The sequence below is a fragment of the Delphinapterus leucas genome, chromosome 6 (genome assembly GCF_059928025.1).
Source record: "Delphinapterus leucas isolate spDelLeu-1000000601 "Yukka" chromosome 6, BTC_Dleu_Yukka2, whole genome shotgun sequence".
Classification (NCBI taxonomy): Eukaryota; Metazoa; Chordata; class Mammalia; order Artiodactyla; family Monodontidae; genus Delphinapterus; species Delphinapterus leucas.
In genome coordinates, this window is record NC_143134.1 from 50,235,142 (window position 1) to 50,249,733 (window position 14,592).

At 35.6% G+C, this 14,592-nt stretch overlaps 1 protein-coding gene across 3 annotated transcripts in view; it reads right to left on the minus strand.

The window, feature by feature from the left end:
• IFT74 (intraflagellar transport 74) overlaps positions 1–14,592 on the minus strand; it is a 96,312-nt gene that overhangs the window by 39,964 nt on the left and 41,756 nt on the right. For all 3 annotated transcript variants that reach the window (XM_022551699.2, XM_089913119.1, XM_022551700.2), the window contains one exon: positions 12,050–12,129. In XM_022551699.2, the coding sequence (XP_022407407.1) occupies positions 12,050–12,129 (80 nt within the window). The remainder of the gene's footprint in view (positions 1–12,049; positions 12,130–14,592) is intronic.

Below are 14,592 nucleotides of genomic sequence, written 5' to 3' on the forward strand. Positions count from 1 at the left end.
AGGATTCCAGCTGTTCTGGAGGCTGTATCACATGAATTCACATTGAGCAGTTATCTAAACCCCCTCTAACATTTTCACATATTTTAGTAAGATACAGCACTTTCTCCTCCCCCATTCCTGCTTCAATTTTTTTTTTTTTTCCTGCTTCAATTTTAAGTAGTTTTGGAGTCCTATTAAACTTCATCTTTTTACATTCAGTCTCTCTCTCACCTACTTTTCGCACATCACTATAGCAGTAAGTGATAAACTAATATATCAAATATTGCTAAACTGGTATGCTAAAATGAGTACATATAAGTTTAATGTTTTAAACTAACTTTTAGCTTCAAGCTTCACCCAATTTATCAATTTTCATTCAACAAAATGTTTTAAATTTTGGCAGGAAAGTTTCTTTACAGCTATGCAGACAACGTCTGATTATTCTATCTACTAGAGGCATTTAAAATATATACAATAAAAATTCTCTAAATATGTAAAAGTTAAATTATTGCCTAAAGCCTCACCATTTCTAAAGAAAATAAAAAGGACTATGAAGAAGTTTGTTTCAACAGAGTAATGTCCATAAAGTCAGATGGTATAATGAGTAATCCTTGGCCTGTACACTAAACACAATGTAAGTTCTTAATTATTTCCTAAAGCAGTGGTTATCAAACTTTAGCATGCATCAGAATCATCAGGAGGGTTTGTTGAAACACAATTTGCTAAGCCCTATTCCCAAGGTTTCATGTTTAGTAGGTCTGGGGTAGAGTCCAAGAAGTTTTATTTCTAACAAGTTTCAGATGGTGCTGAAGTGCCTGGTCTGAAGATAATACCACCATACGAATAAATAGTTTAACCAATCCCCAAATTGAACAATAAGTAATGATTCATTCTTCTTCATTGTATGTATATTGAGAAGCTACAAAACAGCAATGTAAATATGCCATTTGAAACTCAGATACCAGCTGATAAACTAAATATATTATCTTGTACATCCTGGGGAAAATACTTTCCAAATATGTTTTGGGAAAATCTCCAGGAAAGTTATTAAAGTTTCAGTTTATAAATTAATAGCATTACATATGGTCACCTTATCTGTGATAAAGGAGGCAAGAATATACAATGGAGAAAAGAAAGCCTCTTCAATAAGTAGTACTGGGCAAACTGGACAGTTATATGTAAAAGAATGAAATTAGAACACTCAACACCATACACAAAAATAAACTCAAAATGGATTAAAGACCTAAATATAAGGCCAGACACTATAAAACTCTTAGAGGAAAACATAGGCAGAACACTCTATGATACAGATCACAGCAAGATCCTTTCTGACCCACCTCCTAGAAAAATGGAAATAAAAACAAAAATATTTGCAAATGAAGCAACCGACAAAGGATTAAGCTCCAAAATTTAAGCAGCTTATGCAGCTCAATATCAAAAAAACAAACAACCCAATCCAAAAATGGGCAGAAGACCTAAATAGACATTTCTCCAAAGAAGATATACAGATTGCCAACAAACACATGAAAGAATGCTCAACATCATTAATCATTAGAAATGCAAATCAAAACTACAATGAGATATCATCTCACACCTGTCAGAATGGCCATGATCAAAAAATCTACAAACAATAAATGCTGGAGAGGGTGTGGAGAAAAGGGAACCCTCATACACTATTGGTGGGAATGTAAATTGATACAGCCACTATGGAGAACAGTATGGAGGGTCCTTAAAAAACTAAAAATAGAACTACCATATGACCCAGCAATCCCACTACTGGGCATATATACCCTGAGAAAACCATAATTCAAAAGGAGTCATGTACCAAAATGTTCATTGCAGCTCTATTTACAATAGCCAGGACATGGAAGCAACCTAAGTGTCCATCGACAGATGAATGGATGAAGAAGATGTGGCACATATATACAATGGAATATTACTCGGCCATAAAAAGAAACAAAATTGAGTTATTTGTAGTGAGGTGGATGAACCTAGAGTCTGTCATACAGAGTGAAGTAAGTCAGAAAGAGAAAAACAAATACCGTATGCTAATACATATATGGAATCTAAAAAAAAAAAAAAAAATCGTCACAAAGAACCTAGGGGCAAGATGGGAATAAAGATGCAGACCTACCAGAGAATGGACTTGAGGACACAGGGAGGGGGAAGGTTAAGCTGGGACAAAGTGAGAGAGTGGTAGTGTATATATGGACATATATACACTAACAAATGTAAAATAGATAGCTAGTGGGAAGCAGTTGCATAGCACAGGGAGATCAGCTCAGTGCTTTGCGACCAGCTAGAAGGGTGGGATAGGGAGGGTGGGAGGGAGGGAGACGAAAGAGGGAAGAGATATGGGGATAAATGTATATGTATAAGTGATTCACTTTGTTATAAAGCAGAAACTAACACACCATTGTAAAGCAATTATACTCCAATAAAAATGTTTAAAAAAAGCAGATTTCTAATCAGAAACAATGTAAGTGCGAAGACAGTGGATCAACATCTCTAAAGTACTGAAAGACAAAATCTGTCAACCTTGACTATACCCAGCAAAAATATCCTTTGAAAATGAAGGCAAATAGGCATTCTCAGACATACAAAAGCTGAAAGCATTCATCAACAGCAGACCATAACTACAAGAAATGTTTAAAGTCCTTCAAGCAGAAAGAGAAAGATCTCACATGGAAATCTGGAATCTACATTAAGGACTGAAGAACAGCAGAAATGGTAACTACATGCGTAAATAGTAAGATTTTGCTCCTTATTAGTAATCTTTTAAAAATATAATTGACTGTCAAAAATAATAGCTATGCAAAATGGATATCTCAGAAATAACTAAATTTCCTTGTCAATTGCATTATTATGAACTTTCATCGAATCTTTAACCGTGGTCATTTTTAAGTCTTCTGTCATTTACAGACAGTTCTGGGTGCACTCTGATGCTTCTGCAAAAATGTTCCTATAAAAGGGTTTCATCTTCAAGGAATTCATGGAAAAGACTCTGAGAAGTGCAGGTTTCTGGTAACTGACTGTACTGCTGAACCGAATGAATAAGCATTTTCAGAACCCTAATGGAAAACTGATGAATTCATAAAAGTGCTAACAAAAGATCAAGATGAAAAAAAAAATTAATTACATGGGACTGAGTGAACTGATGAGGATGATTATAATTTTCTGACTTTCTGTTTGAATTAAAGAAAAAAAATCCCACAACGACTCAGAGGCAAAAAATATACAAACCAATTTTCACTGCAAAGTAAAGGAGCTGTTACAGTGGAGGATTACTGGACTGAATGTCAATATTATGACATAGTATGAGTGTGTTTTGTGTTCGGTAATTGCAATCATTGTTGCTTTTGTTGTGGTCATCCATATACAATGCTTGGTGTCAGTTTATTTATCTCTTGTAAAAATATAATACAGTGTATGTGTGTGAAAAAAATAGCTATGTAGTTATTACCTTATAAAATATGTAAAAGGAAAACATGTGATGACAATACCACAAAGACCAGGAAGGGAGAAGTAGAAGCATGTCATTGCCAAGGTTCTTATACTATACATAATGAGGTATAATATAACATGAAGGTAGACTGTGATAAGTTAAAGATATACACAATATCCTAAAGCAACCACTAAAATAACAAAACAAAGAATTATAACTGAAAGACCAATAAAGAAGATAAAATGGAATCATTAAAAATTAATCCAAGTCAGGGCTTCCCTGGTGGCGCAGTGGATGAGAGTCTGCCTGCTGATGCAGGGGACACGGGTTCGTGTCCCGGTCCGGGAAGATCCCACATGCTGCGGAGCGGCTGGGCCCGTGAGCCATGGCTGCTGAGCCTGCGTGTCCACAGCCTGTGCTCCATAACGGGAGAGGCCACAACAGTGAGAGGCCCACATACCGCAAAAAAAAAAAAAAAAAAAAAAATTAATCCAAGTCAGACAAAGAAGAATGAATAAATAAACTGTGGTTTATCTTCACAGTGGAATACTACTCAGCAATGAACAGGAGCAAACTGGTAACATGTGCAAATATATGGATAAATCTTAAAATAATTATGCTGAGTGAAGGACCAGGGAAAAATGTGTACATAGTTATGATTCTGTTTATATAAAATTCTAGAAAATGTAAATTAATCAACAGTGACAGAAACAAGATCATCGGTTACTTGAGGATGGGAGAGTGAAGCAGGTAGGAGTGGGAGGGAGAGGCTGCAAAAGGGTATTAGGAGATTTTGGGGATCGCTGGGTATGTTTACTCTCTTGATTGTGGTAATGGTTTCACAGGTGGATGCATATGTCAAAACTTATCAAATTATGTACTTTAAATATGTTTACTGTATTGTATGTCAATTAAACCTTTGTAAAGATGGGTTTTTGTTTTTTTTTTTTTGTGGTACGTGGGCCTCTCATGTTGTGGCCTCTCCCGTTGCAGAGCACAGGCTCCGGACGTGCAGGCTCAGCGGCCATGGCTCACGGGCCAAGCCGCTCCACGGCATGTGGGATCTTCCCGGACCGGGGCACGAACCCATGTCCCCTGCATCGGCAGGCGGACTCTCAACCACTGCGCCACCAGGAAAGCCCCTGTAAAGCTGTTTTAAAAAAAACTAAAAAAAATTAATTAATAGCATTGATAATAACAGCTAATAACTAACATTTATGTGCAATTTTTAAATTGCATGCTATTCTGAGTCATACACACACACACACACACACACACACACACACACACATACACACACGCTCCATTCATCTAACCTTCACAGTAACCCTAAAAGGAAGGTAGGTACTGTTATTATCTCCACTTTAAAGATGAGGAAACTAAGGTACAGCAAGGTCAAGTAGCACGTCTGAGATCAGCCAGTAAAACAGCACAGCTCAGATTTGAATCCTGGCATTCGGGTTGCAGAACCCGTGCCCTAAAACAAAACTATTCTGTCTTTATAAATTCTATTTTACCTGACATAATCAGAGAATAAAAGCTTCTAACCTGGGCCTTGGAACTATGAGTAGGAAGAAGTATCCTACAGACAAACCAAAGAAAAGGGTTGTATTTTATGTTTTTACTACTCTTGAAAGCAGCATATAAATTATAGAGTAAATTGCAATGAATTCATTTGAAGTTTAGGACAGTAATCCAATGATCCTGCAGCATTTTATGCATACTTCTATTATGATACATATTTATCACATTGTAGCTGTTAGATATTTAGATGTCTGTGATATGCTGTATTGGTAAGCACATGATATTCCGTTTTACCAATCTTTGGGAAGATACTGTACTCTAAAATTGAAGGAATAATTTGTAGTGAGCAATAATGCCCAAAAATCCTTCCTGGGGAGAAATGTGACTGTACTTTGTAAACTGTGTTCCTTAAGCCTTGTCTGAGCATGCAGATGTCCAGAAAATTAGCTCCACCTCGTGGATCATGGTAGTACTACAAATTCAGGCCTTTGAGAACAGTGAAGTGTCAGAGAAGTAATTAGCACTGGTGAGGAAGCACTTTCACATACTGCTGCTGGATGTATAAACTGGTACAACCATTTCTGGAAAGAAATTTTCAAAAATAATCAAAATTGTATACATAAGTAACTTCCTATTCAAAATTTCACTTCTAGAAATTTAGCCTATAGAAATATACAAATTAACAAACATATATGTATCAAGGTTATTTACTGCAGCATTGTTCTTGGTAGTGAAAAATTAGAAACAACCTAATGTCCATGTGGATACAGCTAATACTATTTAACAAGAATATCAACATGACTACAGCTAATAGTTTTTGTAAGTACTTAAATATGTGCCAGGGAGCATTCTTAGTCTGGCTTTAAAGCCCTGACATTGGCTACTACGCTATACTTCTTAGAATGAAGTATATACATCCTCATATGGAAGAATGTTCATTATATACAGTTAAATGAAAAGACTCAAGCTCAGAAGAACTGTATCACTCAATTAAATGTATATACATTAAATATATATATATATATGCCGTGTATAGAAAAAAGTCTAAAAGGCTATACATATCAAAATGTAAACAATGATTACCTCTGAAGAATGGGATGCGTATGAGGAGAAAGGAGATGATTTTTACTTTATACACTTTTGTATTGCTTGAATTTACCACATTAAGTACACACCAGGTTGTACATAAAAAGTACACAATTAAAATAATAAGTTAATTGGAGACTTTAAAATAACTTTAACTACTTTAAGGAAAATTTTTAAAAAGTAGGAAGGGGTAACCTCCTAGATGCTGACTGATAATTTGCACAGTTAATGACAATACATGAGAATGGTCACTTGAGGCAACACACACACACATACACACACACACACACACACACACACCCATAAAATGAAGTACATTCAAGGTGATTAAAACACTTCAGAAATTCTGGGTAAGTTTATAACTGGTAATTTTTTGACAAAGATGGTAGGTTGAACATGCACATCTAACCCTAACCTGACCCACCCCCCAAACTCCACTAAAATTATAGTAAAAAGAATTTTTAAAGGTCAAACTCCCAGCAATGAGGAAAATAGGAGATGAAACAATAGTAATAAAATTTTGGAAGCTGGAAGCAGATGGACAAATGGTAACTAATTTAGCAGACCTGAGAAAGTCTAAACCTAAGCTGCACTGGGTAAAGCTGAGAATTAACCAGATTTCAAAACGCTCAGGAGTTCTGCATAGACAATCACTTATTTTGTATTCCTACACCATGAAAGGTTTTGTCGTGTCTTAAAATAGTAACACTGCTCTTTTTAGAATTTAACAGAATATAGTGAAGAGTACAGTAGAGGCCTGAGTTAAGTGGACCAATAAACACCATTTACTTTGAGGGACCTTCAATATGAAACATACAAAAATTAATTTGTGGTGAGAATAAATTTTCTTAGTCAACAATTACCTTATCAAAAACTAATTACTCAACCATATGTTAGAAGTAAATCTTTAGGTAAAAGAATAATAAAAATAATATCCTATATTGAATGAGAATATAGGCTACTATTATCTTGTTGCCTTCACCTAGAGCTACAACGCCTTTTCCATTACTTTCCCTTTCTCATACAGAAGGAGCATTTTAAAAAGCAACAATTAAGTAAATATTTAATGGTTGGCACTTCAGCTTGAGAAAGGAGAAATCAGGATGGATTCCAGGAGAAATCAGGCTTTTCTGAAAAGTAGCATGGCATCTGCCAATAGTGCTCTGCTTTAATAATGATGCAGATTGTAGCCGAATTCTAACCATATAACAACTTTCAATAGAGCTATTTCTCACTGCTTCTAGTTAGCAAAAATTGTAACAATTCCTTTCCTCCTAAAATATAGGATAGTACGCATATTTAAACCTAAGTATTTTTAGAACCCATATAACAAAGTTACCTGATCCAGCAATAAAGTAAAACTACTGTAGGGGCGAAGTCTAACAAATACTTAACATAATAGGATTAAATCCTCCAGCAGTTTAAAAAAGTGATGACATCTTATTATAACGAAAATTCTCTGTTACGAGATTATTTCACCTTTAAAAATTACTTACAAAGACTAAATAAAGATTTCAGAGCAAAGAAGCCCGTCTAGAATTGGTCAAAAGTGTAAGCGTATTATGAGGATTTTTTCTGCATTATCCAGATTGTCACAGAAACTGATAACTCAGCATCTAGGAATAATGAAGATTTTTGTAGAATAGCCAAATAACTGTTAATTGATTTTACTTAGTTAACTTTGAGACAATGTAACTTTTAGCAAATTAGAACTTTAAGGACTTAAAAAGTGCAAAAATATGATGAACTTGAAGAAGCTGTTGGATTACAGGACCACCATTAATATCTAGCAAGAACATAACTGTACCTAAACCAGTATCAAAGGATGCCTTTAAATTTAGAATGAATTATGCAAACCTTTTAAAAGTTTATTTGAAAACTGAAGGGTTGGAGCAAGTACTAACAAAGTCAGACATGTACAAACACATTTACAGTTTAAGTGTTATGTTAACCAGAACGCCTACAAGGCAAAAGGTGGCCTAGCTGGATTACACACAGGTGCCATAAATGGAAGAAACCAGGTAACATCTAAGAAATTAATAAAATGGGCCAGAAGGAATAAAGCTGGGGGCAGAGATAAGTATGGACCAGAAAGTCAAAATAACTTGATAATCCTCCACATCTTAAGGAGCAGATTATCCACAATCTTGAGTCAAGGGACTGCTGAGAATGCAGATGTAGATAAGAATCCACCTCTTTACTGGAAATCATAAATCGAAGGTAGGAATCCCCTAAAAAGTAATAAAACTGTTGCTAACTAATCCAGCTCTCTCTGTAGATAAGAGTGCATTTGTGTATCTTAAGAACTAGAGGGCCCAAAGAAGTGACTAGAGCCCAACTCTCACCTTTAATTCATTCTACAAATCTTTCCCTTCTAAAATACAGGACTGGGAATTCCCTGGCTGTCCAGCTGTTAGGACTCCATGCTCTCACTGCTGAGGGCCTGGGTTCAGTCCCTGGATGGGGAACTAAAAATCCCACAAGCTGCACGGTGCAGCCAAAAAAAAATAATTATTTAAAAAAGTATAAATAAAATACAGGACTGTTTAATTCATTCCACAAAGACTTATTGAATGTTTATTTTCCCAGGCATTGTGTTGATGAAAGAGGTTACCAAAGTGAACAAGACACAGTCCCTGTCCTGGAGGATGTATAGCTTAAGGGAAAAGACAAACACCTAAGTAGAAAGTGGTAAAGTAATGTGGTCAATACATTTATGCCGTGTGTTCTGATAACGGAGGGGATCACTCACTTAGCCCAGCCCAGAAATAGGTCAGGGAGAGAAATTAGGGTTACTATGTTGGATATGAAAGGATACCTGAGCTAGATCTTAAAAAATGAGAAGTTAGTAAAGTAAGTAACAGAGAAAAGAACATTCAAGAAAAGGGAACAAATAATAGGAGCAAAGGATTGAGCATGAAACAATCCTTTGATGTATGATAAGAGGGTGAGGTGTGAGGTACCACTGGTAGATTATTATTATTCTTCTTAGAATGTAAGGATAGAGATGCTGAGGGGTAGGAGAGGAGGCTGACAATGTACAGGTCAGATTATGGAGGGACTAGAATGCCACACAAAGATTCTTAAACTTTATCTTGTAGGTCATGGGGAACCACTGTTAAGTGGAGAATGATACAGAATCACATTTCACATAAGGCACTCTGGCAACACTGTGGTGGATGAATCTGAGAGGGAGCAAGATTGGAGGTCGGGGATCAGTTAGTAGACTACTGAAATAGTTCAGGAAAGAAATAATGAGGTCCTGAACTAACAAGTGACCTTCTAATAAAAACCCCAATAATCCAGGATGATCAAAGTGTAGTAGAAGAACAAAAAACTAATGCATTGATATATATGTGAACATACAATACATAATATTTATATATCACATATATTTTTATATGTACATATATATATGCTTTTTTGCTACTATTACATTACATTATAGATTGTGCCTTTCTACATTAATCAAAAAGGACAGGTAATTCCGTGGTGGTCCAGTGGTTAGGGCTCCTCACTTCCACTGCAGGAGGAACCGATTCGATCCCTGGTTGGGGAACTGAGAGCCCGCAAGCTGTGGTGCGGCCAGAAAAAAAAAAAAAAAAAAAAAAGGACAAAGAATTTACGAAAACAAAAAGGAAAAGGGAAGCTACAATTCAAAGCATTCTATTTATCGTAGAACTAGCAATTAATAATAAATTGTTTAAAGACACAGACCTACTAGAGAATGGACTTGAGGATATGGGGAGAGGGAAGGGTAAGCTGTGACAAAGCGAGAGAGAGGCATGGACATATATACACTACCAAACGTAAAATAGATAGCTAGTGGGAAGCAGCTGCATAGCACAGGGAGATCAGCTTGGTGCTTTGTGACCACCTGGGGGGTGGGATAGCGAGGGTGGGAGGGAGGGAGACGCAAGAGGGAAGAGATATGGCAACATATGTATATGTATTACTGATTCACTTTGTTATAAAGCAGAAACTAACACACCATTGTAAAGCAATTATACTCCAATAAAGATGTAAAAATGAAATAAAATAAAATAAATTGTTACCCCCAAATGAGTTATTTTACTGGAAAAATAAATAGAATTCTGCTAGAAATTTAAATTTAGAAGGAGGAATATTATTTAAAATGTATCCCATAAAGCATCTGAAATCAAGAACATTATCAGATTTCTCAGAATAATTTATTAACAAAGAAAATCTATATACTAGATCTACATAAATTAAAAGCAATAATATAATTTAATAAAGAAAACAACATGACCTTAGTAACAATTTATTGTGAACCTACCTTGCCATGTGTACCATTTACTATTCGTAAATCTTAGTGAGGTAGGACCACTATATTCATTTTGCAGATGAGAAAATGAAAGCTCAGATAAGTTTACTTACCTAATAACCAGGACTTAAAGTTTGTCTGATTTTAGATGTCTGGTTTACATGTAGCCACATGTAAATAAGACTGTAAGCATTTCACAAGAATATTTTTATTTCACAAATACAGCACTTCATATCAGAAAGCCAAGATTAGGTTTGGGCAATAGAGCTAACACTGGGGTCAAAGAGAACTTGGTTTATATCTAGACTTTACCCCTTACTAGCTGTGAGAATTTGAGTTAACTTCTCTGAGTTTCAACAAGCATAAAAGAGGTTAGAAGCCTTCAAAGTGTTCCTGCAAAGATCACAAAGTAACCAGTCCAGGTAAGTAATCAATTAATAGTAGCTAATGCTATTATTCATAAATCAATAAAATGTATAAATAAAACTAATACACTGCATTAAAATTGAAATAAAAAATTAATTTAGGAAAAGAACACCCTTTTCCCCCGCTATGAATGTTTCTTTAGCCATAATAGGCATATTATTTACAACAGAATACCTAACTCATAAGAATATATAGTCAACTCTTGATAATCCAATAGCATATTAACTGGTTTGCAGTTAATCTGTGATTAAAGTGCCATAGTAACCCAGCTTTTCCTCCCTTGTTAGAGACAAGTTGGTTAGGAACCTGTGATGCCCAAACTCTTCCCTCAACCACACATACACTGTAGCTCCCAAATCCCCACCACAGCATTTCCACCCCAAGTGCTCTGGTCCCTGCCTTGGCACTTCAAATCCCACTGCTGGGGAAAGCTGAGAGAGGACTGGAATAATCAGTACTTGCCACCACATTAGTGGGTCCCCTAGCGAATAATTCTTCCTACATTTTTTGTGATATTTGTGACGTGATCCTCACTCCCCTGTAACTCTACCACTTACGCCAGTTAAGAGCTGACAATATTGAAGAAGTATAACTTAGAAATCTGTGAGCAACTTTAAACCATTTTACTTGATTAAAAAAAAAAAATTTCTTGGGCTTCCCTGGTGGCACAGTGGTTGAGAGTCCGCCTGCCGATGCAGGGGACACGGGTTCGTGCCCCGGTCCGGGAGGATCCCACATGCCACAGAGCAGCTGGGCCCGTGAGCCATGGCCGCTGAGCCTGCGCGTCCGGAGCCTGTGCTCAGCAACGGGAGAGGCTGCAACAGTGAGAGGCCCGCATACCGCAAAAAAAAAAAAAAAAAAAATTTCTTGCCGTATAGCACAGGGAATTCTACTTCACTTCGCTGTACAGTAGAAACTAACACAACATTGTAAAACAACTATATCCCAATTAACAAAAAAATTTGTTTGCAAAACAAAATAAATTCTTGCCATTATATAACCATTTTAAGTTATATGTTTTTAGTTGGCTTAAATAGTTCAATACTAACTATAATATTTAGTTACTATTAAAATTCAATACTAACTATAATATTTAAAATATTACTTAAATGATTCAATACTAACTATAATATTTAGTTACTACTACTAAATATTTTAATAGTTTAGTATTTTAATAGTTAAACTTAGTGATATCACAAAGAATTAAATAATAAACCCCAGGTAAACAGTCCCTGAGGCCCAAGTTAACACTGTATAAATACTGCTATGTATATTATACTTCATAAAAATATTTTAAAAATTACCTTGGTGTTCTTCTAAATCCATGTCAAGTTGTCTAATTTCTTCATTAAGCTGATTTATTTTTTCTTTTATATCTGTTAACCTGTTGAAAATATTATTTAATGAATTTATGGCAGACAATTTAGATATTCAGTAAAAACATTTAGTTATGATGTTATGAAATCTTACATCTTTTTGAATCTGCAGAAACAATATCAATAAATAATATGCTTTATTCTGAGGACAATACTATAAATTTGAGAGAAAAATCTTTTTTCATGATTCGCATTTAGAGTACAAGTGTGTTCTGAGAATGCTGGCTTGCCTGACTTCAACAGTAGACCCTTCCCCCACAGCCATCTTTTGAGCTTTACTTGTGATATTAAGAAAATAAAAAATCTTTAGCAACCTTCTTTTTGTAGGTTTATATAAACGAAACTAAGTTAGCAAGTTTGTCTTAAAAGTTAGAAAATAAGAGAAAATTTACCATTGAGAGAAGATTATATGGGTTAAAATTTTAACAAAAGCAGTTGTACTTATTACAAAGCTATAGTAATCAAGACAGTATGATACTGGAATAAGGATAGACATATCCTTTTAAGGATAGACAATGGAATAGAATTGTGAGCCTAGGAATAAGACCCTGTATCTATATACAATTGATTTTTGACAAAGGTGCCAAAACAATTAAACAGAGAAAGAACATTAAATAATATTTCTTGAAAGAATATTTCAACAAATGGTGCTGGGATAACTGGATATACACAAGCAAAAGAATAAAACTGGACTCCTACCTCATACCATACACAAAAGTTAACTAAAAGTGGGTCATAGATCTAAACATAAGAACTAAACTATAAAACACTTAAATAAAAAAACATAAGCATAAATCTTCAAGAAATTGAACTAGGCATTGGTTTCTTACATATGACACCAAAAGCACAGACGACAAAAGAAAAAAATAAACCAGATATAATCAAAATTTAAAACTACTGGGACTTCCCTGGTGGCGCAGTGGTTAAGAATCCGCCTGCCAATGCAGAGGATACAGGTTCGACCCCTGGTCTGGGAAGATCCCACGTGCCGCAGAACAAATAAGCCTATGCACCACAACTACTGAGCGTGCACTCTAGAGCCCGTGAGCCACAACTACTGAAGCCTGCACACCTAGAGCCCATGCTCCGCAACAAGAGAAGTCACTGCAATGAGGAGCCCGGGCACCGCAACAAAGAGTAGCCCCCGCTCGCTGCAACTACAGAAAGCCCGTGCACAGCAATGAAGACTCAATGCAGCCAAAAATAAATAAATAAATTTATTTAAAAAATAAAGTCTTAAAAAAAAAATTTTAAACTTTTGTGCTTCAAAGGACACCATAAAGAAAGTGAAAAGAAAACCCAAATAATGGAAGAAAAATTTTGTAAATCATTTATCTGATAAGAGACTTTATTTAGAGTATATAAAGAGCTCTTACAATTCAATAATAATAAATAACCCAATTTAAAAATGGGCAAAAGCACAGGGAGATCAGCTTGGTGCTTTGCGATGACCAAGAGGGGTGGAATAAGGAGGGTGGGAGGGAGGCTCAAGAGGGAGGGGATGTGGGGATATATGTATGCATATGGCTGATTCACTTTTTTGTACAACAGAAACTAACACAGTATTGTGAAGCAATTATACTCCAATAATGATCTATAAAAAAAAAATAAATAAATTTTAAAAATGGGCAGAGAATGTGAATAGACATTTCTCCAAAGAATATATATATATGACCAATAAGTACAGGAAAAAAAGTTTAACATCATTCATTAATCATCAGGAAAATGCAAATCAATGATACCACTTCACACCTACTATGATGGCTACACAGTAATCAAAAATGACAGATAATAACAAGTGTTGGTGAGGTCATGGAGAAACTGGAACACTTATACACTGCTGGTGAAAATGTAAAATGGTGCAGCTGCATTGGAAAATAGTCTGGCACCTCCTCAAAAAGTTAAATATAGAGTTACCGTATGAACCAGCACTCCTAGGTAAATTCCACTCCTAGGTAAATACCCAAGAGAAGTGAAAATATATGTCCACACACAAAAACATGTACACGATTGTTCATACCAGCATGATCCACCACAGCCAAAAAATAGAAACAATCCAAATGTCCATCAATTAATGAATGGATAAATAAATATAGTATAGCCACACAAATGGGATATTATTTGGCAATAAAAAGAAATGAAATACTGATACATGCTACAACACAGATGAACCCTGAAAACATTATGCTAAGTGTTAAGAATCCAGCCACATAGGGCCATATGTTGTATGCTTTCATTTATATGAAATGTCCAGAACAGGCCAATCTACACAGACATAGGGTACAGTGGTTGCTTAGGGCTGGGAACGGGGGATGAGAGGTATGATGGTTAAGGGGTATGGGTTTCTATTGGGGTGACTGAACTGTTCTGAAATTGACTGAGGTGGTGGTTGCACAACTCTGTGAATATAATAAAAAACTCTGAATTGTACACTTTAAATATGTGAATTGTACGGTATGTATTATATCACA